General features: G+C 42.2%; 2 protein-coding genes across 2 annotated transcripts in view; both read right to left on the bottom strand.

Moving 5' to 3' along the window:
* Positions 1 to 7,575, bottom strand: part of LOC308303838 (transient receptor potential cation channel subfamily M member 5-like) — a gene marked incomplete at its 5' end in the record, with an annotated part of 43,982 nt that extends 36,407 nt beyond the window's left edge. The window contains 7 exons of the mRNA XM_080748333.1: positions 2,041 to 2,183; positions 3,546 to 3,675; positions 3,869 to 3,997; positions 5,552 to 5,650; positions 5,972 to 6,208; positions 6,784 to 6,865; positions 7,562 to 7,575. Coding sequence (XP_080604459.1) covers positions 2,041 to 2,183; positions 3,546 to 3,675; positions 3,869 to 3,997; positions 5,552 to 5,650; positions 5,972 to 6,208; positions 6,784 to 6,865; positions 7,562 to 7,575 — 834 coding nt within the window. The remainder of the gene's footprint in view (positions 1 to 2,040; positions 2,184 to 3,545; positions 3,676 to 3,868; positions 3,998 to 5,551; positions 5,651 to 5,971; positions 6,209 to 6,783; positions 6,866 to 7,561) is intronic.
* A 439-nt stretch (positions 7,576 to 8,014) lies between these two features.
* Positions 8,015 to 22,872, bottom strand: LOC308303837 (transient receptor potential cation channel subfamily M member 4-like; the record flags this gene model as incomplete). The annotated part of the gene is made up of 5 exons (XM_080748332.1): positions 22,843 to 22,872; positions 20,077 to 20,245; positions 18,058 to 18,122; positions 17,609 to 17,800; positions 8,015 to 8,128 (listed from the first exon to the last, which is right to left on the bottom strand). The coding sequence occupies exons 2-5, from the start codon at positions 20,165 to 20,167 to the stop codon at positions 8,015 to 8,017; spliced, it is 462 nt and encodes a 153-aa protein (XP_080604458.1). The 5' UTR covers positions 20,168 to 20,245; positions 22,843 to 22,872.
* Positions 22,873 to 24,102: the final 1,230 nt, after the last annotated feature.

Raw genomic sequence — 24,102 nt, 5'->3', positions numbered from 1 at the left:
CCCTATAGCACCCAGAGAAGAAGAATTAAGGCTTGTTCTGTCTCGCGAGATTTCCGATTTTACAGTCTATGGTTTAACTTATTTCCATGAATATATTATTATTATATAACAGCGTGGAATAAATTTAAAAAAAAAAAATCTTCTTCTCTGGGTGCTATAGGGATGTAAATACTCACCATTTCCCAACAAGGAAAACAAGTCTGGGTAAAACATAACATTGGATTAATGTGTCACTTGGAACTATGAATACAAGATTTATGACGAAAAAAGTGCTTTTGGAGCGGTGAAAATTAGCGCTTTAGCAGGACTTATATTTAGCCCTGTTTTAGCTGTGGAGAGGGGTCGCGATGAGTCCCGGGATCTTTGAACAGGGGCGACATTAACAGAAATCCACCATAGCAGGTATGTACACTCATGGTAAAAGGCAGATTAAGGGGGGGGGGGGGGTATGTTTTATCCTGGAATTTTCCTTTAAAGCGGCCCCACCATGAATTTCACATTTATCCTTTTTTCTTGTTTGTGTCTCTTCCAGTCCCCCAAAAACTCATTCATTAACTCTAAGCCTTGCCTTTCACTTCAGTGATTTTCTGAATGGGCGTGTCTGAACGCTACACTTTTGAAATCAGGCCCTTGTTTATGTCACAGGCCGTTCTTTATGTCACAAAGGGGCTCATTTCCTATTGGGCCCCCGAGAGAAGGGGGCGGTACTTTTTGGGAGGTTATATTCTATTGACACTATATGAGGTGGAACCATGAGGTACAGTGGTACTAAAATTGTCTTGAGTTGATTGACTCTACATGGTTCTCATTGTGGTACCACGCTTATCTTCTTATCGTTCCAATTTAAGCCCAAAAACAGCGACCGTTGCCAATAAAGGGCATTTTGGTATTGCATCTGAAATGGCTTGGAATTGGAGACAGACAGAACATGACATTTAAATATCTGAGTGATTGTTTAGGCTAAAACCTGTATAAAATCGTATTATGGACCAATATTTATCTAAAATATATATTTTGAAAGGCATGGTGGGGCCCCTTTAACTATTGCGTGTGTGTGTGTGTGTGTGTGTGTGTGTGTGTGTGTGTGTGTGTGTGTGTGTGTGTGTGTGTGTGTGTGTGTGTGTGTGTGTGTGTGTGTGTGTGTGTGTGTGTGTGTGTGTTCCCCAGAAGGCAAGACCTGCCCAACTGTGTTTCTGATTGTCTTACCCTGATAGTGTAAGTTAATCAATTACCCATGTGTCCAGCAGAGACATGGGTTCATAACACATTCTAACACCAATGCTTCCAAACAGTGGGCCAGGACCAGTTTCAGGGACGCAGACATATTTTTATGGACCTCAAGTAAGTATTATTACAGTATTAAATCCTACCCACAGCTCACAGGAACTCTTCATTTGGCTACAGACAAAACAGATATTTTGACTGACCGCTCTGTGTTGTACAGGGGTTGACACTAAGGTCTCAGAGGCACTTGCCCATCGGGCAAGTACAGGTCATGTTCTACTTGCCCGAAGGTAATGCCCACTTGCCCGAAAAGTAAATCGTCCATTATAAAATGATAGGTACGATTTTAATTACCGCTCAATTTAACACTTATTTCTTTACTTTCTGGGGCTGTGCAATAAAATGTCATACTCAATACTTCCAAATCCAAATACCAAATACTTTAGCTATGATTGAATATGTCTATGGTTTCACACTTGTTATTTTATATTTTTAAATGTAGCAACAGTAAAAACAGCACATTATAGGTAAATAGTGCTCTTATTTTACAGACCAGAAGACACAGCGCACTGGCCACGTTCAGGTGTTTAGACAGATATCTCGTGTTGTGTTTATAGACATTTGTGTCCCCTCTCAAATGAGCACTTGCCCTGTCGGGCAACCTGAAAGCCAACTTCACCTGCCCTGATGTTTTATTTACCTGCCGAGGGCAGGTGGGCAAGCCTTAGTGTCAATGCCTGGTTGTACATGAACCATAACTCAGTAACATAACTCAGACTGTGACCAGCTGAACCAGACAGTCTGAGAAGGACAAACCTCTAATCCATCATGGTTGAAGAAGAGGAGTGATTCAGCAGCTATGGCCATCTTGAAGCAGTTTGTTTCCCAGACTGGAGACACTTTGTTGAGCAGCTCAAAGGAGTTATTCTCATCACTCTGGTAACATGGAACCATTCCATCTGAGAGAGAGAGAGAGAGAGAGAGAGAGAGAGAGAGAGAGAGAGAGAGAGAGAGAGAGAGAGAGAGAGATGGAGAGAGTTTGAACTAGATTTTGGCTTTTTCTGCTTCATATGAGCTATAGCACTACCTTACCCACAGTGCATTGCAAAACCATAGCAGAGTGGCCTTTCAAAGGTTGAAATTGTACTAAAATAAACTAAAATAAAATAAAATAAAATAAAATATTTGAAATAAATAGCCTAATTAAACTAGACCAGGTCAACCTGGTTGTGCCAGACCCCCTGTCTGTCATCATCATTTATGACATCATGCCTTTTGTAGGCATGTCATCATCATGTCATCATCATATATACCCTTTATATAGAAAACCCGGACAGACCGACATTTGCTTATGTAGGCCTACCCATTTCATGGGTCTGGCAAAAATAGAAATGTGCAATTCTGGGAAATGGCAAGCGTGAGTTGTGAGGAATCCACTGGGAAATGAATTCTGTCTTTCCATTTATATTGGATATTGTGATGTCATGTGAATCATGAGACAGTGACATTGTGTGAAGCATGGCCACAAGATTAACTCTTATGTTTGTGCAAAAGTATACAAAAAGCAGCTTCACTTTGATGGCAAAGAATTCTCAGAGCGAGAACAATAGTGAGTTGCCTATAGCAATACTATACACTAATAAAACTAAAGGTAAAAGGTTGTTTAGACATCAGGGTAGAAATGGTTCATTGTGGTTACAGTAAGGTTAGGGTTCTGGGAGAGCAGTTAAATTCCTGTAACACTGGATTGTAACGCTGGATATCAGTTCAGGAACCACAAAACATCAGTTTGATGATTTATTTAAGGTCTCACTGTTAGATATGAATTATTATACCATAATTCTATGTTTGTGTATGAAGCTCATATGACCATATAAGGTTATATATTATGAACTGAACTTACAGTATTAGAAGACCACATTTTGGTCGCATACTGTAGGTTCAGGCACACTGATTACAGGTCATAGTAACTTTGGTTGCCCTGGCTACGAAATCATGATATACTGTATGTCACTAGTGGAAAATTACCAACTACGTGTCAGTTTCTTCCTGTTACTTCCTTGTTATGATATGGGAACGAATCAATAAGTCCCACGATTCTTACTGTCATAAACTGTACTCTTTATATACTGTTCTCCTCCATCTTGGAGGAGAGAGAGAATTATCAAGCTGCCGCTATGGTAAGCTCACTGTTTGTCTCCTCTGTCTGACTCCTCTCAAATACAGCAATCTAAAAGATATAGTCCTTTGGTCTCTGTGTTTTATTTTAACTATGGATTTATAGATCCATATTTATCTTTAATAATTTATCTAATACTCACCATGTGCCAGGTTCTCAAACTTAAGTGACAGCTCTTTCATGGAACGTCCGGTCTCTGTCTCATATTCCATCTTTGACATCTCTTTAAGCATCTTACAGGCACTCAGAGCATTCAGCACTGGCTCCTCTGTCTGGGAGATGGACAGAAGACAGAGACACGAGGGACAGAGAGACAAAGAGACAGATGGACATAGAGACGCAGAGACAAAGGGACAGATGGACAGCGATACAGAGGGGCAGATAGACACAGAGTGACAGAGGACTGGTTAATACAGACACACTATATACATGCACATGTACATTTATGAGCATCAGGTGTTTTACCTTCTCCCAGAAGATGTCAGCCCAGTCATTGCGGTTCTGTAGGACAGCCCAGATAAAGAGATCAGTCCAGGGGGATTCACAGAGCTGGTTCCTGTATGAACATTCTCCTTTCAGCAGATCTTTGGAACGCTGAGGAGAGAAGAACAGAACTATGAAGAGGAAATGGAAAATAAACGTTAAATGACTAATGGGGGATTGTTTGAACAGATACATTGGGCTTATATAGTTAAAAAGTTTGATTTGTAATTGGAAAAATATGCTATTTTGAACTATTTTCCCCATCATAAATCACAATGTAGGTTTATTTTACTCCAATGTTTACAAACATTACCAACATCAAACAGAATACAGAAAATAGTGTTATAGTATCACCTAGAGCAGGGGTGCCCACACTTTTTTTACTTGAGAGCTACTTTTAACCTGACCAGCTCGACATGATCTACCCACCCCCAAAACATTACCTGATGGGGCTTTGGAATAGTGGCACTGACGTTACGTATAACATATGAGACAAACGCACTTGAAATGAAAAATAATGGGGGGAAAGACTTCATCCCATTCTGCGTGGAAGTGGTAGGTTTTCAGATTATTTGTAATGCTACTGACTCTTGTAAACAAAGCATTGCATTGTGGGGAGGGGGGGGGGGGTGCCTACTTTAGATGCCATGAAGGGAGCCGACAGGCCCTTCTTGATGTCAATCAATCAAGTCACTTTAATTCAAGTGACAGATCCCAAAAAGAGGGGTTTTGTGTAGTATGAATATTTTATTTTATATTTTAATTATATGTATATTAGGTGCATGTCATGTGATCTACCTGCACAGCCTTTGTGATCTACTGTTAGATCACAATCTACCTTTTGGGCAGCCCTGACCTAGATAATATAAACATATCTCCAGGGCTATTTGCTTAGATTTATATAACTGACCAGGCCTTCATTGACTTGTGTTAAACTGAATAAAGAATTAATTTGATAAAACAAACAGATCGTTATAATAGTACAGCATAGTAGAGGCTGGAAACTAACTATTAAACTGTTATCATTACAAGGCCTCCAATTATTAGTGTGGTTGCCCTAACAGGGCAACTAGATAAGGTATATAGCTTCATTTAGATTAATTAATTAATTAAGTTGTGCCTGCCATGCAATGGCAAAATACTTACTGTAATCCGCCATACTTAATTAAATACATACATAATGTTCTGTACACTGTCAGAGTTACTGACTTGTATGGGTCAATTTAGACCCCCTAAACTAAAGGAACCCACAGAGTCCTCGAAATCCATTTTGAGAACCACTGCCATAGACCATATGAGACTGACCAGTATGTCCATATATAGGCATTCAAATATGTGGGCTTTACATTGATGACATCATAGATCTCCACATATGGGCATAAAAGGACTGACAGAGAAATCTCCATATATGGCCATTAATGAATTGATTTTCCCCATTGACTTGAATGGGGAACATTTAAATGGTAAGATAAAATCCATTTGCAAGTGTGGCTCGCGTCACAGCAACCACACTTGCAATTTCCCAGAATTGCATATTTTTAGTTTCCTTCTACACTAAACTTTCTGCCATCACACAGAGTGTTCAACCCCAGAACAGGGACACTAGGGTTCATGTTTAAAGAGTAGATGAAACAACATAACAGTATTATATGTTCAGAAGAATACCTCCAGAGCCTTCTTGCCAGAGGTGAAGTCTTCTAGACCCAGAGCAGTGAAGTAGAACGGCTTCTCTTCACCCATGAACTTCTTCAAGACACCTGACACCTGGAGAGACAGAGAAGAGGCAGAAAGAGGAAATAAGACAATCCTGTCACAGAGGACAACTTTCCTCTCAAATCAGGCTTTGTCCGATGTCTTTCTTTCTTTCTTTCTTTCTTTCTTTCTTTCTTTCTTTCTTTCTTTCTTTCTTTTTTCAGAAATAAAGATTCATACAGTATATTATTCACCAATACATAGCTTTATATTACAATAAGTAGATTGTGCTGTGCCAACATTATATAGTAATAATATAATACAACATTAAGTAGTGAGTGAACAGAACCACTGATCAAGGATAATAATATATTTGTCTGAACATAACCTCACCTCCAACAGGCTGATCTCTTTCAGAGAGTCAAGGTCTGAGGTTCCCAGTCTCTCCTTCAGGCGCTCCAGTAGCAGCTTGTAGAGCAGTGTGTCTTTATCCACTCTGCTGTAGAGTTCCTCCAGGAGGCCATAAGTCAGGTGTTCCTCGAAGTTGAACTTCTTCTCAATGAACAGACTTACAAACGGTGTCATGTCATTGGTCAGTGCGAACGCCATGCAGTCCTTCAGAGCTTCATCCTGTTGGACACAGTGGAGGTAAAAGACAGGTTATCAAACTGTTTATAAAAAGTAAACCAGAAAACAAAAAAAGGAAACAATATTGAGATTTGAATTCATTATCCTAAAATAAATGCACACAATCTGTCACTGTGTGTGTGTGTGTGTGTGTGTGTGTGTGTGTGTGTGTGTGTGTGTGTGTGTGTGTGTGTGTGTGTGTGTGTGTGTGCGCGTGTGCGTGTGCGTCCTGGTTCTTACTACCTAGTGAGCATCAGAAATAGGTTTTAACCAACAGGGTGAGGACATTTTTGGAAAGTGAGGACTAAGTTGCGGTCCTCACTAAATTTAGGGGTTGTGTTAAGGGTTAGGGTTAGGGTTAGGGTTAGGTTTAGGTTTAGGGTTAGGGTTAGGGTTAGGGTTAGGGGTTAGGTTTAGGGTTAGGGGTTAGGGTAAGGCCACAGGAATGGAAGAAAAATGAATGGAAGTCAATGTAAAGTCCTCAGTATGTAGCAAAAACAAGTACGTGCGTGTGTGCATGCGTGTGTGCAGTGTGTGTCTTTGTCTGTGTTTCACACAGTTGTGATGTTGTTTCTCACCGTCTGTTCGATGTCATCATTGAAGAGCTGACTGCTGGCAATGTCCACTCTGTTCCATCTCAGTGATAGAAACAGCTCCTTACTGTAAGGGAAGGCATTACCTGATGCACACTGCTTACTGGCTGTAACACACACACACACACACACACACACACACACACACACACACACACACACACACACACACACACACACACACACACACACACACAGTTAAATCAATAATAATTATTGCAGGACCAAAAAGAAGACATTGTTTTTTCATGTTTAAAGGAGGACTTCGCCACTTTTCAACCTGTCTTCATATAATAGGTCCTCACTATTGTTCATAATAAAATAGCACAATTTCTTTCTACTCAGTCTGGGTCTCATAGGAGAGCTGTCAAATCCATCCACCGGTGACATCATCATTTGACAGTTTTTTTTAAACAATATTTTTGAAAATAAATATTTAGATTTTTATTATCACGAGAACAATGGCTTCCACTTTAACATTGCAACTTTTCAGGAATAGAAAGCCTGCAGTTTCTATTATCTTGCATTTCCCATTGATGATGTCACCGGTGGAAGGATTTGACCCACCCACAGCTCTCCTATGAGACCCAAACAAAGTAGAAAAGAATTGTGATATTTTATCATGGACATTAGTGAGGACCTATTATATGAAGATAGTTTGAAAAGTGGTGAAGTCCTCCTTTAAGAGTTTCTCTGTACTTTTACTGCAAAAGAATGACATTCATCCTTGAAGTGACTCATCACTGCACTTCTCATTTTCTACCTGGTTGTTTTCATACTTTCATAGGCCTAGCCATATATGGTCTACAGTTAGTGTCCCTACACCCTAAAACAACATTATGCCAATATTTGCTTCTATTGCGAATCAGCAGCCATTTATATAAGGCCTGGCCTTTTTATATGCGGAAATAGAAAAAGGTGACATTTTCTGAGCAGCATTCACATGTAATACTGTTCCTACTGTACTCTTACTATTGTGTGTGTGTGTGTGTGTGTGTGTGTGTGTGTGTGTGTGTGTGTGTGCGTGTGCGTGCGTGCGTGCGTGCGTGCGTGCGTGCGTGCGTGCGTGTGTGTGTGTGTGTGTGTGTTTTCCCCGACCCCAGGGAGGCGTATCTCAAAAACTTGAGTGTTTGTTCCTGCACTAAATGTGTTGTAGCCCACAGTGTTTTTCACCTCCCAGAAATAAGGACTATTAAATATAATATTAATTATTGTTCTATATTGTACCTGGCATCAGGGCTTTGATCATGACTGTATCAAAGTCTTCTGGTCTGTCCTTCTCTTCATGGTAGAATGTTATCAACTTCCTGTTATGGTAGATGCTCTGAACCTGGGGGTCAAGGTCAAAGGTCATAGCATGAGCACATTGGACATTTCTGCAAAACAGAAAGTTTAGTTTAATCATCGCGCGCACGCACACACGCACACACACACACACACACACACACACACACACACACACACACACACACACACACACACACACACACTACAGCACGTTCTGCTCTGTTTGACTCTACACAGTGGAAGCAAGAGAGAGGATGACATGCGGATGATGATGCAACACATGTTGGATTCAAACTAGTAAAGCTATTTTCCCACTGGAATGAGTCGGATAAACTCATGGGTGGTCAGGCATACAGGCAGTATTTATATTTGTTTTAGAGGAGTTGCTAACTTAATCTCAGACATCCAGGAGTTAACTAAGCTTTCAACACACATTCAAACAGCAAACAGAGACATACAAATATAATATAGCCTACAAATACATCCACAACCTTGTCTGATTATGGATAAGTATAAGCCAAAACATTTTTCTTTAAAACAAACTACCATGCCATACCAGCCTTACCATGCCTTTAACCATGCCTTCACATTGCTGAATATTGACCATAGACCATACAAAATATGGACAGTGGGAACCATCACTTGACCCATTGGTTTCCATCAGAGCGAAAATGATGAGTGTCTGCCATCATTGTTTTAATGGTACCCAGTAGTGATGCGCTTTTTTGAATGCGTTTGAATGCGTTTTGAATATGAGCAGAGAGGAGCGAGGTTTCTCCTCTGTTCCTTGGTGCGAGGACCGTCCCAATTCCGCTCCTGTTGGGGCCGCGAACCACATTTTGCCAACATCTGCGCTTGCTGACACCATCAGACAATGTGAGCACAGAACAGATCATTGACATAAACCCTTAAACGCCATTCTTACCCCGACGATGCCCCCACGATTTAGAGAGAATGAACGTCTTTGAATGTCCTTTAGGCTAAACCCCAATTTGAACAACATGTTTGTTTATTTAGCCCATGACAATACTGTGCTACTGTAAACCTTTCTGTAAAGCGACTTTGGGTGCTTAGAAGAGCCGTATATAAAGATGAGCTATTGTGGAGATGATAGACCATCTTTTTTTTAAAATGCGGGTTGCGGGGCGGGCGGATTCGTTGATTTTTATATTGTTCTGCGGCGCGGGCGGGCGGGTTACGTTCCGTGCGGGCTGTGGGCTTTGCGGGTTATGAAAAAACCCTGACCCGCGCATCCAGACATGCAAACAGACCCAAGGTGAAAAAGGTGACAACTTTTTTGGTACAAAATTGTTCGCCGCGCATAGCACGGCACGACATTTTTTACCTTTTTTGGGTCGATAGGGTGAATTTGCACGATTCTAACTGGGTAAAACAGTGACTTACTCATATACAATACATGCAGCAAAATTGGACTTGTTGCCTACCGATTGTTCTATCTAGATATAATGAAGAAAATTATAAATATAATATAGCCTACAGACAGTTGTCTTTAATAGACAGGCATAGACAGACACAATGCACGCTGTGAGCTTGTATATCGGCTATTTTCTATCTTACTTCTTAAATAGGTCAGTGTTTTCTAAGATAATTTCTTAGATTTTTATTTTATTTATTCATGAAATTATAAGGGGAAAAAATATTTCTTTATTTTAAATCTTTAAATGTTATTATTTTTGGGGGAGAATGTTTTTTGAATGTTTTTAAATTATACAAAACTAAATGTAGGAAACCAAACATTAAGGGACCCATAAAAATGTTTTCGCGACCCACAAATGGGTCCCAACCCAGTGCTTGGGAAACAGTGTTGTAAAACCACAGATGATTGTTGTATTCTCCGCTTTCAGAACTGTCTGTGACTCTGCCTCATTTTTCTCTCACCCTCTCTCTGCCTCATCTTAAAATAAATGCGAGAAATCTCTGTTCTGTCTAATAAGAGGCAGATGGAACGGCATGATAGCGTTGATTTAGCGTTAGCTCTGCTCTGGTCCATAGCGTTAGAGAGTGGAGTTCTCCACTAACGATATGGACCAGAGCTAATTTAGCGTTAGCATGTTGCTAAGCTATCGGATCACCGTTGAGGAAAATCAACAAACATAGGCTATAATCGATTATGTCACGTCACCGCATCGATGCAGAATAGCGACCGCATGGCGATACAAGCGAATTAAAAAGTCCAATCCACAACTACACCACACTATCAATATCAACGACAACCTAGCCAAGTTTATTTACTGTCCTCCGTTTGAGCTCTCCGCTCCGTCTGTGACTGGCTGCTGAGCGCTCCGCTCAGCTGCACAGTCAAGCATGGGTGTTGACGTCACAGGCAAGAGAAAGCAAGCGCTTGATTTGTTCAAAAATAAAACGACCATATCCCCCATCCACCTTCACCACTACTGCACAAACCGGACGGAGCCAAGAAGAGAAAAAAAGCGCTCCACTTCTCACTGCCTAGATGACATGATGACAATTATTAAATGTTAACCTAGTAAACCTCTTTTTTTTTTAAAGTGTCACTGGATCCCCTAGTTTTAAATAATTTTAGACCCATCTCCAAACTACAGTTCTTATCGAAGTTGCTTGTCCAAGCAACTGATTCATTTTATGAATTTTAATCGTGTCTTTAATCCGGTTTTAGGGCCTTGCACGGCACAGAAAAAGCACTTTTAAAAGTTACAGATGATCTTTTACTAAATGCGGACAGTGGGTTTTAGATCTTAGCTCTGCATTTGACATGGTTGATCACCTTATTTTAATTGAATGCTTGAAAAACATGGTCGGCCTGAATGAGGGATCACTAGAGTGGTTTGACAGAATTTTTTCCGTGGTAATTGGGGAGGCCTCATCTTCACAGGCTCCTTTTAAATGTGGAGTCCACCAAGGCTCAATTTTAGGCTCCCTACAGTATTTACATGTTGCCTATTGGCAACATAATTAGAAACCATGGTATTCAGTTTCAAAGTTATGCGGACGACACGCAGCTGTATATCAGTTTACAGTCTACAGTTTAGGTATTTAGCAGATGCTTTTAATCTAAAGCGACTTATCCCATAAGACCTGGTGTTGCAGGTAACATACCACACCCCAGTTACATTACTGACTTGCTGAAACCCTATAAACCTGTACGCACCCTCAGATCCTTGGATAAGGCCCTCCTGGATAACACCTCCTGTGTCACGTGGGGGGACCGGGCTTTTGTGGCCCGGGCACCTCTGCTCTGGAACAACCTGCCCTTGGATCTTAGGCTAGCAGAGTCAGTGCCCTCTTTATCCCTAAGGGTATGGTGTTTCAAATGTTTTAAATGTTTGTTTTGATTTCTCTCTCTTTTTTTTTAAATGTTATTCTGATTTGTTTTAGTTTACTAATGTTTGCTCTTGTTTTTAATACAGTATGTCTGGAAAGCACTTTGGAACTGTGTTTGGAAAAGCGCTATATAAATATCATTCATTCATTCATTCATGAAGTATTTATGACAATGTTTATAAAGGTAATAAAATCAAATGTAAAAGTTCGGGGAAATGAATGGAGTCCTATGGAGAACATGTTGCTTTTGGTACCAGAACAGCGCAACTTGCGGCCAATTATAGGAACTTTTAATTCTACTTTTAGTTGGTTTCATGTTAAATCCGGTGTGGGTACCATTTGGGCTCGCCTGCAATACGGGCGTGGGGGTCCTGCACTTGCGACTGACGGTCGGCCACCCCGGGGGTTCCTCGCCGCCGACCCCGGGGTGGCCGCAGCAGGGGTCCGCGAGAGGCACCACCGACCCACCACGGGTTCCCGACCCACCACCGGGCCCCGTGGCGCCTCTCGCGGACCCCCGCTGCGGTCCCCCAGCCCTGGCTGAACCACGGCCACCCTGCGGCCAAAAGCCAATCACAACATGCCACGTCATCGTTCAGACGGAGTGCCAATCATATTGTGTGACATCAGTCGCAAGCGCAGGACCCCCACGGCCGTATTGCAGGCAAGACCAAATGGTACCCACACTGGATAACTGGACCCCTGTTATTGATCTGAAAACAAGACTCTCTTCTTCTTGTTCTTTTTGGGGTATTGTGGCAGTTGGCATCCATGTGCATTGCATTACCGCCCCCTACTGATATCTTTACTGTGCTGCGACTATGTCACAGCTCTCACTAACGTTACAGTATTCCCATTCCCAACATGTCCCATTTGTATGAGTTGCTGGGAATCCCTCTCTCAGTTTAATGTCCTCTCCTCTAACATCCACCACGTCCAGGAATCTCCTGACTGCATCCAACACCATCTAAAGGAGTAGTTCACTCAAAATGGAGATTTATTTATTTTTTGTCGTATTCCTGAGCCGATAACGATGCTAATGTCTCTGGTAGGAGACTACCATAGAGTATATATGTCACGGTTAGATAGAGAAACAGTCAGATAGAGAAAACGGAGCACTCGTCGTGCGGCGCGGGGCGCAACAAGCGGTCGCTTTGAGCCACAACAACGTAGCGTCGGCAGGAATGATAGCGCCTCACCCCACGGAGGTTAGGGTTAGGGTTAGGGTTAGGGTTAGGCATAGTTTTACTGAGGTTAAGGTTAGGGTTAGGGTTAGAGTAAGGCATAGTAAGCTAATGGCTAAACACTGCCGAGCTAGGCTAGTAAATAAAGAAAGAGAGAGTGACGCCAGCGCCTACACTAGTGAATGGCTGTTGTCGCCATCTGGTGGTGATTGGTGTGTGGTGAACGACAAAACAAGCGCTCTTACCACAATCTGACTGAGTTACCCAAACTGACTGTAACATATATATTAAATAGAGACTGAACAGCCCCGCCCCCAGCAATTCATTTCAATGCAAGTGCTCAGTGGCGTTTTGAAGCATGCAGAAGTAGCTGAATCCAGGTGCATTCTGGGGGAAATTGGCACATACCTATGTGCCAAAATGTTTGACGTCGAGACGTAATGACGTCACGAACGACGTCAACGTCCATTGAACCCTATTGTAGACCCCAGCTGCGCGCTCTTATGCTCGTGCTTGTATGTTTCACCCCGCCTGAAGTTCCAGCTTTGGCCAGTAGGGCAGCCGCTTCAATATTTACAAGCCGTTCTGGGGGCTTGGAGACTACAAAAGTCTTCTACTGGAGACTTCTCCTCCTTTATTGTCTTAGGAATGTGATGAAAACAAAAAGGCTTCATGGGTTGTGTAATCCATAGAAAATAAGTATAGTTCACTTCCTATACATGAACTAGTTCTAATTCAAGTTCACAACATTCTAAAATGAACTAGTTAATTTCATGATTCATAATTCCACATTTTGAACTAAAGTTAATGGTTCCCCAAAATTAACTACCGGTAACTTAGTTATTTTTATTTTGCATTTTATTTTTAAACATGCCCATAATGTTTAGGTGCCCATTCTTTACTCACCATTATTGTGAAGGCAGAAGTTTCTAACCGTCACGCACATCCTGTATGTTTCCGCATGGTTAAAATGGCTGATCTACAAGCTCACAACATCTTGTGAATGTGACGTGTTGTGAGCTTGCAGATCAGCTATTTTTGGCATGCAACACACGTCATACTGTACAACGAAGTATAGTCAGGCTTTACTTGGGAGACATAACGAGGAGGAGATTCACACACAACGCTTCAATGTGAAGGCAAAGAAAGACGAGACTCGGGCGACCGCGGACGCCTGCGCGAACGAGCCGACGAGCACCGTTCACGGACCTCAGAATGAACACATTGGACAATAACGTTCATCAAGCGGAAGAAAAGAATACTTGTGATTTTGTCAAATAATTGTGAAGATTATGTAATAATTGTGACCAGCCTACCAGCAGGATATATAGACAGATTTCTTGTTTACCAACATTAATCAAATGAATTAAAATAATCATTCGGTTCCCAACAGACCCCCAAACCTGTTGTTTAGGGGAGCACTGCTTTCAGTTCATTCAACCTCCTCTCTGTGTTGACTGGTGACTGGGAAGTGACGCTCCACATATACTTCACCCCCGCAACGGCATTGCGCCCGAAAACAGCTGATATACAAGCTCACGTTGCAGATGCGACCGTTGTGAGCTTGGAGGTCTGTTGTTTTCAGCTGTTCACTGCGCGCGACGCTGTCGCGGGACGGAGCATAATCACGAGTGGTTTTGAGGACAACTGCTTTGAACAAGGGTGGGGGGGGGGGGGGGGGGGGCAGAGGCGGCAGCTCCTGGGGAAAGGGGAGCGCCCCCCAGCACCCCAACTTCCCACGCTAATGTTGTTGTCACCAGCGTGTTCAGAAGCCGGGGGAGAAAGCAGAGAGCTTCATAAGGGCTTTATATGACCTGTCTGAACAGTGAACAATGAGACTTTAACGCGATCCGAGGAGAGAATATCCAGGACCGGATTGTCGTTGGGATGCTGGACAAAGAAGTCTCATGTAAGCTGCAATTGATGCAAGATTTGACATTATCTCAGACTCACTGTACAGACGGTCAGGCAGGCTGAAGAGATTGCTACGCACGTCAACATGCAGGGAGAGGCAGTGCATGAAGTCACTAAGCAGAGCTACAAGCAGGGTCGGGGCGGTATGGACATTTTGTTATCGCGGTTATCGTCTTCCCATTACCGACGGTATTGTGGTAATTACCGCATCCCCATATCTATTAATTAAGGTGCGATGATAAGCCAAAATATTGCCATCATCTTCCCAAAATTCGCCGCTCCACAGTCCGACTGCCCGAGTTATAGTCTACCTCCCCATGCAGTACAGCGGGTCTGGCTTTGAAAGGAGCAGATCTACAAGCTCACAACACGTCGCATCCGCGACGCATTCTGAGCTTGTAGATCGGTGCACTGTCGGGTAACGTAGGCTACTGGGGCTTTTCAGACACACTACGCGGTGTGTGAACAACAACCAGATGAGAGACGGGTAGATCGTGTACAGTGATTGTGTAAACTCACGTCTCAAATCGTATTGATTGAGTGACATGTTTTAGTTGCAAGACTTGACACAAAAGGTAGTAAAATCACCGACAGGGCACAACGCGCTCCTGCAATTCAAGTCGGCAACGTGGTGGAAAAAGTAAAAGCTAGTTTCATTTTCGGTTTTAGTCCTCGCGGCTCGCGCACCGCCCGTATGAATAAAAAAGAAACTGCCACAATGTATGTATAATAAACATACTTGTGTCGTGTGGATTATAGAGAAAGTTAACGCTGCTCCAATAGCAGACTACGAGGCTGCTGCCCAGTGCAGTGCAGGTCTGTGTCTCCGAATCTGACGTAAAAGCCCGAGCTTCCAAACATGTGGCAGGCGGCCCAGAGCAGAGCGGCATGGAGTGCATGTGGTCCTCGTTTGTCCCCCGTTTTAAAACTCGCTCGTTCTCAATAAAAAATAGCCTCTTTTTTTACCGCGGTAAGGACCCTGACACCGCGGTAGGCCGCGGTATACCGCGATACAGCAGTATCGCGGTTACCGTCCCCATCCCTAGCTAGTCCCTATAGTCTAAACCAGGGGTCTTCAACAGGGGGTCCGTGACCCCTAGGGGGTCCGCGGGGATACTGCAGGGGGCCCCAAAATTGTTAGAGAAAAAAAAAACATAATTCTGTCTCTTTGGAATAGCTTGTAAACATGATTATTGTGCAATTGACAGATTCTTAGTGATAGATTGATAGTATTGACATTGGTTCTCAGTTAATAAGGTATGTTTATAAATGGCAGTGGTACGGCCACTTGTACATGCATGTTGGAGGTAGGGGGTCCCTGCTCCATCTCCCCATCAGTTTGGGGGTCCCTGGCCTGAAAACGTTGAAGACCCCTGGTCTAAACCACAGAGTGGGCCAAAAGACAGAACGTGGGGAAATGAAAAGAAATGTGGCAAAAAACAACGTAGTTAAGATGAAAGCTGCCTTGCAAAAAAATCCACCTGTCATGTTTGTCCCCATAGACTTTTATAAAAATATTTATTACAATTATGTTAAGCCTAGAACCAAGCCATCCAGGATGGCAGTGAATCATGACCATACAACCTTTGTTTCTATGAAAAGAACAGTTTGAAAAATCGCTAAACAAAGGGTAGTTTTTAAATGTAGTATAATTTAATATTAAAATATATTTTCACATAGGATCAAGGTTGTATGGTCATGATTCACTGCCATCCTGGATGGCTATCTGTCCCATATAGCGCCACCTTCAGGCCGATTTTTAAAAACACATTTTTGGACACTGCTCCTACAGATTTTGCCCTAAAATCAAGAAAATCACTACACAGCATGTCTACACTCATGTCATCAACATGGATCAGGAAGATTTTGGAAAAACACATTTTTGCCCTATCCTACGGTCGCTTATCTCCCGATTAGGGAGTCTTACTGGTAAATATTTTTGTAAAAGTCTATGGGGAAAATGAATGACGATTTTTAAGTGACACCAGTAAACCACTGAGTGTGCAGGGCACCCGTGCGCGCACTTGCGAGTACACAAAACGCACACGGATGCACACAGGCTGCACACAGTCACCACTCGCCGACCCGATCCATTCACTCAGACCACCACCTCAAGCTGAACCCAAACGCAAGATCTCACTATTTCTATAGATAATGCATTGGTGACTTCGGTTCCAACTGCTAGAAAACTTGGTGTGGTCCTGGACAGCCAGCTATCATTCAGAGCACACGTTGCATCAGTCACCCGGTCCTGTAGGTTCACACTCTATAACATCCGTAAAATCAGACCCTTCCTCACCCAGGAGTCAGCCCAGCTCCTCATCCAGACATCTGTCATATCAAAACTTGACTATTGTAACTCTCTCCTCACTGGTCTCCCAGCATGTGCACTTAAGCATAGAATACAAAACACTGATGCTGACCTTCAAAGCAGCCAAAGGTATGGCTCCTCCATACCTCCAAAACCTGATCAACCCCTACAACCCCACGCGTTCACTCAGATCAGCCAACACAGGGATGCTGGTCAAAAATCCACTCATCCTAGACAGTTTGCCCTCCTGGCCCTCAAACTGTGGAATAAACTCCCTGTCGCACCGAGGCCGCGTTCCCACAGATGCGTTCTGCATCACACGTGCATCTTCAAAGTCTCTTAAAAAAAACTAATCCATTTCCCACAATGCTTTGCGGGACGTGGACCGTTCTGCATACACGTCAAGTTGTCAACTTGGTGTGAAATGTACACCACATATTACTTCCTGCTTTGAGTTACAAGTTGAAAAGCCTTCACACTCTCCAAACCCATGAATGTCCAGAGCTTTATCCATTTGATCACTATTCTGACCATCCCCCCACAGCATGTGGATCTCTGAAGATGCCATCAATGTGTTTATCTGCTACCATCCCAATAACAACGTTCTCTTCTTGGTCACTTCCTGCAATTATCTTCCTTTTATTGTCATGTGTCCTTGTATCTTCATCCTCAATGTCAATGACAACTAAATATTCAGATTACCGCTTCACGTGACAAGCCACCAGGCTCTGCTCTGATTTCCAATAATAATCTCCCTGATTGGCTACAGGTTCAGCCTCATCACTGCTCTTACCTGTTCAACAAGTTGATCTGTCAGGGCTTCAGAAGGGAAGTGTTTCTGGACCAGTTCTGTCACTCTAACAAGATCAGCAGCAGCAGAGGCAGGTGATTGGTTCTCCAAGATGTCAATCAAGAGGTCAGCCACACCTCCTGAACCTGACAGCACCAACCAGGGTGTGGCGCTCTTCAGAGACAGATCCACCCTCTGATGAGAGAGAGAGAGAGAGAGAGAGAGAGAGAGAGAGAGAGAGAGAGAGAAAGACAAAGAGAGAGAGAGAGAGAGAGAGAGAGAGAGAGACAGACAGACAGACAGACAGACAGACAGACAGACAGACAGACAGACAGACAGACAGACATAAATAAGCAGCTATGACATAAAAGTGAAGTTATACGGTATACAGTCATTGTAATGTAAAGGATATTGGATGAATGTTTTATAGTATTAAGAAGCAGTGATTGTACCTCCAGCATGGATAACTCTCCTGATATGAGCATGCAGAGGACAGGAATGGTAATGCTGCTGCTGTCTGTAAGAAAATAAAATTACAATTTTATTAATCATAACTCAACTGAGAAATGAACTCCTCCTTCATTGTAACGGACCCGGGATGGAAAAACCTTTATTTTGAAATATCATGCCCAGGGGTGTCACACCAGATTCTGGGCCCTGGGTACAAGGATTTACTGCAAGCACCCCCCCCCCCCCCCCCCCCCCCCCCTGAATGTTCTTCATAGGGGGAGGGGGTTTAACCCATTTAGACTGGGAATGCATTATTATGCATTCTTTTGTGCTTTAACTATTGAAAAATAGCAAACCACAGCGCGGTACCGAGTCCCGCGCTGTGAGCTTGTAGATCTGCTATTTTTGAAAAATCTTGAACATTTGTGCAAGTCTTTGAATATTTAAAATCCTTCTAAGTTTTTTTTTTTTTTTTAAACCTATGTTTCTATGTCAGTGTTGCTCAAACCTTTTCATGTGAAGGACTGCTAAAATTATATGTATTTGGCCATGGACCCCCATCTCAAAATATTTCGTTCCAGGGACCCCCCCTAGAAGCAAATTTGTCAAAAAAAAAAAAAAAAAAAAAACATATTAATAGATTTGCTCACATTTTCACAACTTTTCAAAAGTTAAATCGCAGCTAAATCAGGGGCATCGTCGGGGTAAGAATGGTGTTTCAACAGACAGCAAAAGACAAGCAAAAGACAGACAATATTAAATCCTGTTGGTTATTGATTAATCACCAGATTGGAGATGAGAGATGGGGCGACTCGAGGTGAGTGTGGTTCATTCAGTCAAAAATCCGTCTCACCGTTTCAAATTGTATCCTGGCTGGTTGGTGATATAATTTAACTGACACAAAAGGCTATTTATAAACAGACTTGTGTGGATGACAGAGACATTTAAGTGAAATCCTGATCAGCGACACTTGCTGAATTGTTTGTGCATTCTGCTCTGCTCACATTGTGTGTCTGACTGTGTCAGCGTCGAGTGTCTGCGAGGCGCAAATGTTGGCAAATGTGGTTTGCGGCCCCAACAGGAGCGGAATTGGGACGGTCCTCACACCAAGGAGCGGAGGAGAAACCTCCTCTCTGGCGCATTTTAAAACTCACTCGCTCATGCTCAATTCAAGTGTATTCAAACCGTTATATTCTTCTTATAGGCCTACTCTTATTAAGAAAGGCAAATAAGAGCAGGCGATAACCCGCCCGCCCCGCCGACCGCCAGTTGAGTCTGAAATCTTGACCGTGGTCAACGGGGTCGGCCACTGCGGGCCCCCCATGAATGTTCTTCTTAGGGGAGGGGGTTTAACCCATTTAGACTGTGAACGCATTATTTTGTGCTTTAACTATTGAAAAATAGCAGATATACAAGCTCACAGCTTGTGCCGTGCTGTGAGCTTGTAGATCTGCTATTTTTGAAAAATCTTGAACATTTGTGCAAATCTTTGAATATTTAAAATCCTTCCATGTTTCTATGTCAGTGGTGCTCAAACCTTTTCATGCGAAGGACTGCCAAAAGTATATGTATTTGGCCATGGACCCCCATCTCTAAATATTTAGTTCCAGGGACACCCCCCAGAAGCAATTTTTTGGTGAAAAAAACAAAAACATAACATATATATTCAAAGATTTGCTCACATTTTCACGACTTTTCAAAAAATAGCAGATCTACAAACTTGCAGCGCGGCACTCGGTGCCACGTTGTCAGCTTGTATATCTGCTATTTTTCAATAGCTAAAGTATAAAATAATTAAGGCCCGTCCACTTTGGGCCCTAGTAACTCAGTCCCAAAGTCCTACAGTAGATGGAATAATCACTCCAGAAAACAATCAATAGCTGTTGTCTAGCAGAAGTTCAACACAAAAACAACTACAGATAAACTATTATAGTTTCTGCTATTTTACTACTTTTAATTCACCTTTTGATACAGGCGTTAAGTCCACTAAAAACAAATCATCAACATCCACCATCTCTTACCCTCGATGTGTCGTGTGGAGATTTGTTCCTCGAACTTGACCCAGAAGTTCTTCTCTCCTCCTCTGTGACCTTCTCTCCCATCATCCACCATCAGGAAGACATCATGGTTCTTCTCCAGACAACAGGAGGCACTGGTTTTGTTCTTAACAGAACAACGAACAGTTCTGCCCTGAGATGGAAGAGAACAGGAATTACATCTATTAATGTATGTAGTTATGTAATGGTAGACATTACTAGTAGCACTGTTGTTATCCAGGTGTTTCTGGTCATTCCAAAAGGGGGGGGGGGGGGGGGGGGGTCCATATGACTCCATATGGATCCTACACAGGAAGTTGTGAGTATATTTAATTCAAAAAGGGGTCAATATTTACTAAACTAAAAATTCACATTGTCAAAAACTAGGGGTGGATATTGGCAAGAATCTCGCAATCATGATACTTGGGTCACGATGCAATAGTATCACGATATATTGCAAATCTTTGCGATGCGATACTATTGCGATATATATCAGCTTTAAAAGCTGAAAACGCTGCTCTTATGTTGTTGTTTTTCTCGTTCAGATCCATTTTCTCGAGAGACCTCACTCACTGAACCATGGGAAGGGGAAGTAGCTACTATAGTACAGCGACATCTAGAGCAGGGGTTTTCAAAGTGGGTGACGGGGCACCCTGGGGTGCCGCGACGGCAGTCCACGGGTGCCGCGAGATCATTTGATAATATTTGGGATTTAAATACTTAGTATAATTTTAAACTTGAAGTACAACGTTATTTTCAGTCAGTTCTAACCAAAATGGCTATTATCTCAACGTTTTCCTTGCAAAATAATCACTAAAATATTGTCACTGTCGGGCAGAAACCTCGTATCTCCAAGTTTCAAATGTGTACGTCTTTTGGTAAGGTAAAGCCCTGCTTCATCATACAAGACTGTCGCACAAAACTAGTGAAAACAGACGATCTACAAGCACACACTTGTAGATCTGCTGTTTTCACTAGTTTAGTATATTTTATAGATGATAAATACAAAACGAACGGTTTTGGACATACACGGTTTCCACCCGACAACGACAATATGCTATAAATATAAGGTGCTGCGTGCTGGGAGTGAAAATTATAATGTAGGGGTGCCTCGGATAAAAAAAAATATTTATGGGGTGTCCTGAGACAAAACAGTTTGGGAACCCCTGATCTAGAGGCAGCAGAGTGTCAGGACCAGACTTCTACCATTGGTTCCTATGCATGGGAACAGATTTTATTTTCCTCAAAGTATCGCGATACTACAGCCTCAAGTATCGATACAGTATTGGCAAATAAACTATCGCGATGTATTGCCATATCGATTATATTGCCCACCCCTATCAAAAACAATGATATCACATTGTAATCTCAGTATTTATTATTATTAGAGAGTAGCAGTAACATAATAAACAGGACATTTAATATCAGTACATACAATAGTAGTAGTAATAGTGTTATTTGGTAATTTTCACTTTGATTTACAATATCATTTCATTTCATTTATATTTATTTCATTTTGACCAGAAAGGGTTAGGCTGAAGCCCATGGCTTATTTTGCCAACCCTTGTTACATTTGTTTTATGCCAAAAACGCAAAGAAAGCAGTCAAGAAAAAAAAAGAAAAAAAGAAAAACAAACAAAAACAGCAAAAAAACAGGAACACATATCTGGAAGTTAGTTAAATAGTAATGTATACATACACCATATACAGGGGCGCAAATGTTTGAAACCCCCCCCCCCCCCCCCCGTCTAAAATCCCCAAATGGTTCGGTCCAGTGCCCTGAGTGGTGCGTGTTCCCCACACTCCCAAGCCCCCACCATTGCGCTTAGGTTCACCGGGAAATACGCGGTCGCAGCCTGTATAGCAGTTTACAGTTGACTCGGAGTGAGTGATGACATCATAATGTGGCGACTTGGTTTTGGCTGTGGTGTGGAAGCATGTTTGGAGGAAGGACAGCATGATTTTTTCATTGGACAGCTGGAATGGACTAAAGCACAACTACTGACTGTGGACGTCGCATATTAATAAAAGTAATTGCTCTTTTGGAATTCCAAAGGTTTGGTTTTGCCTGTTTCTTGTTTCTGGATCTGGACAATGACATTTGACGCTATGTACATTTATTGGAATTAAATGGATACCGACCTCACAACCTGTCCCAAGTTGCTACAGAACTAGAACTGTACATTTCGGGAGGACCAAGTTGACCAACAAGCAACAATGGTAACTATTTACTTTTTCCCTAAGTTGTGACTTTCTGATGAAGTGTTTTTTCATGTAAGCTTTGGTTGTGTTGGTTATTGCAGTAGTGATAACTTGAAAAGTAAATAAATAATACATCATAAAACCGTTAAGGCCCGTATCTGAAGGAAAATGAGGGGGGGAAAACCGCCCGAAAACCAATCTCTGCACGCAAAAAAAACGAAATCGGGCGAAGCGCGCGCGCGCACACGCACGGAAGCGCGCGCGCGGATTAGTCCCCTTCTATGCTTTTAGTGGATCTGCGCGCCTGACCATATATACAAATATACACATATTTATACATACAGCCACAGCTCTACTACTGTGATTATGACAAATATAAATAATTATGTTATTTATATTTGTCATAATTACAGTAGTAGAGTACAGTATGGTACAGTACAGTTAATAATGTGATGTACATATAGTAGAGTTACTGTAGCAAGAATGATCATTCTATGAAGATGATTAATTAGATGGAGGAATGTGTAAACAGTGTTTGTGTGTCAATACCTCAGGGCCGACCAAATGTTCTCTGTTGTATACAACGGCCCAGGGAGAGATCGCCACCGCACCGACCTTGATGCCCCTCACCGCCTCTCCTACACATCTCCCTACGCCTTCATCAAAGCCTTCTGTCAGGATCCAGGGGACGCCTCCTGTGTGTGTGTGTGTGTGTGTGTGTGTGTGTGTGTGTGTGTGTGTGTGTGTGTGTGTGTGTGTGTGCGTGCGTGCGTGCGTGCGTGCGTGCGTGCGTGCGTGTGTGTGAGACAGAGAGAGAGATACATCATTGCTATATAGAGTTTGTTCAGTAACAGTGTTAAATAGCTCTATAATGTGCAGTGGTGGAAACAGTACTCTTTTTACTTAAATAAAAGTATCAACACTGCAATGGAGAAATACTCAGTTACAAGTAAAAGTCTGGTATAAAGAAATTACTTGAGTAAAAGATTGGTTACTTTCAAATAGCCAACATTTAAATAGGACTGAAGTGGTTTACTGTGTGTACAGTAAGTGTTCTAAAATCTACATATAATTGTCGTGGAGTTAAAGTACAATATTATCCTCTGAGATGTAGTGGAGTTAAAATATAGAAAATTGGAAATACTCCAGTAAAGTGAAAGTACCTTGAATTTGTACTCAAGTACAGTACTTGAGTAAATGTACTTATTTACTTTACACCACTGATATTGTGACAGTCATCATCGCTATAGAGTGTTTGTTCAGTAACAGTGTTAAATAGCTCTATATTGTGACAGTAATCATTGCTATAGAGTGTTTGTTCAGTAACAGTGTTAAATAGCTCTATATTGTGACAGTAATCATTGTGTGCTCGCCTGTAAGGCGAGCACACTTTAGATATTGTCATTATTGTGGGCTCGCCTGTAAGGCGAGCACACTTTAGATATTGTCATTATTTATTAAGTGTGCCTGCCATGCAATGGCAAAACACTTATTGTACTCGCTCATATTTATATATTTAAGTCTGTCCATACGATTCCCCAAAGTTTGGCACGCTACTAGTCCCGCACCATTTACGCCACCCCCGCAATACATACCTCAAAACGTGCGGCTCGGTCGGGAATGGTGTGCTATTACCTTTCGTTCCGATCCGCCTTACAATGGCGACGTAATCGGCAAAAAACAACGCTTAATTGTCCCCATTGACTTATAATGGGACAATGCAAGAAATCACATTCAAGTATTTTTTTCTCGCAAAGCATAGGAGCTACAGTTTCAAACCTCGGAGAGGAGATTCATAATGATTGTAAG

The sequence above is a fragment of the Nannobrachium achirus genome, assembly GCF_963921795.1.
Source record: "Nannobrachium achirus genome assembly, chromosome: 18".
NCBI classification, from domain to species: Eukaryota; Metazoa; Chordata; class Actinopteri; order Myctophiformes; family Myctophidae; genus Nannobrachium; species Nannobrachium achirus.
The sequence above is the reverse complement of the archived record's forward strand: the minus strand, read 5'-3'. Positions and strand labels throughout refer to the sequence as shown.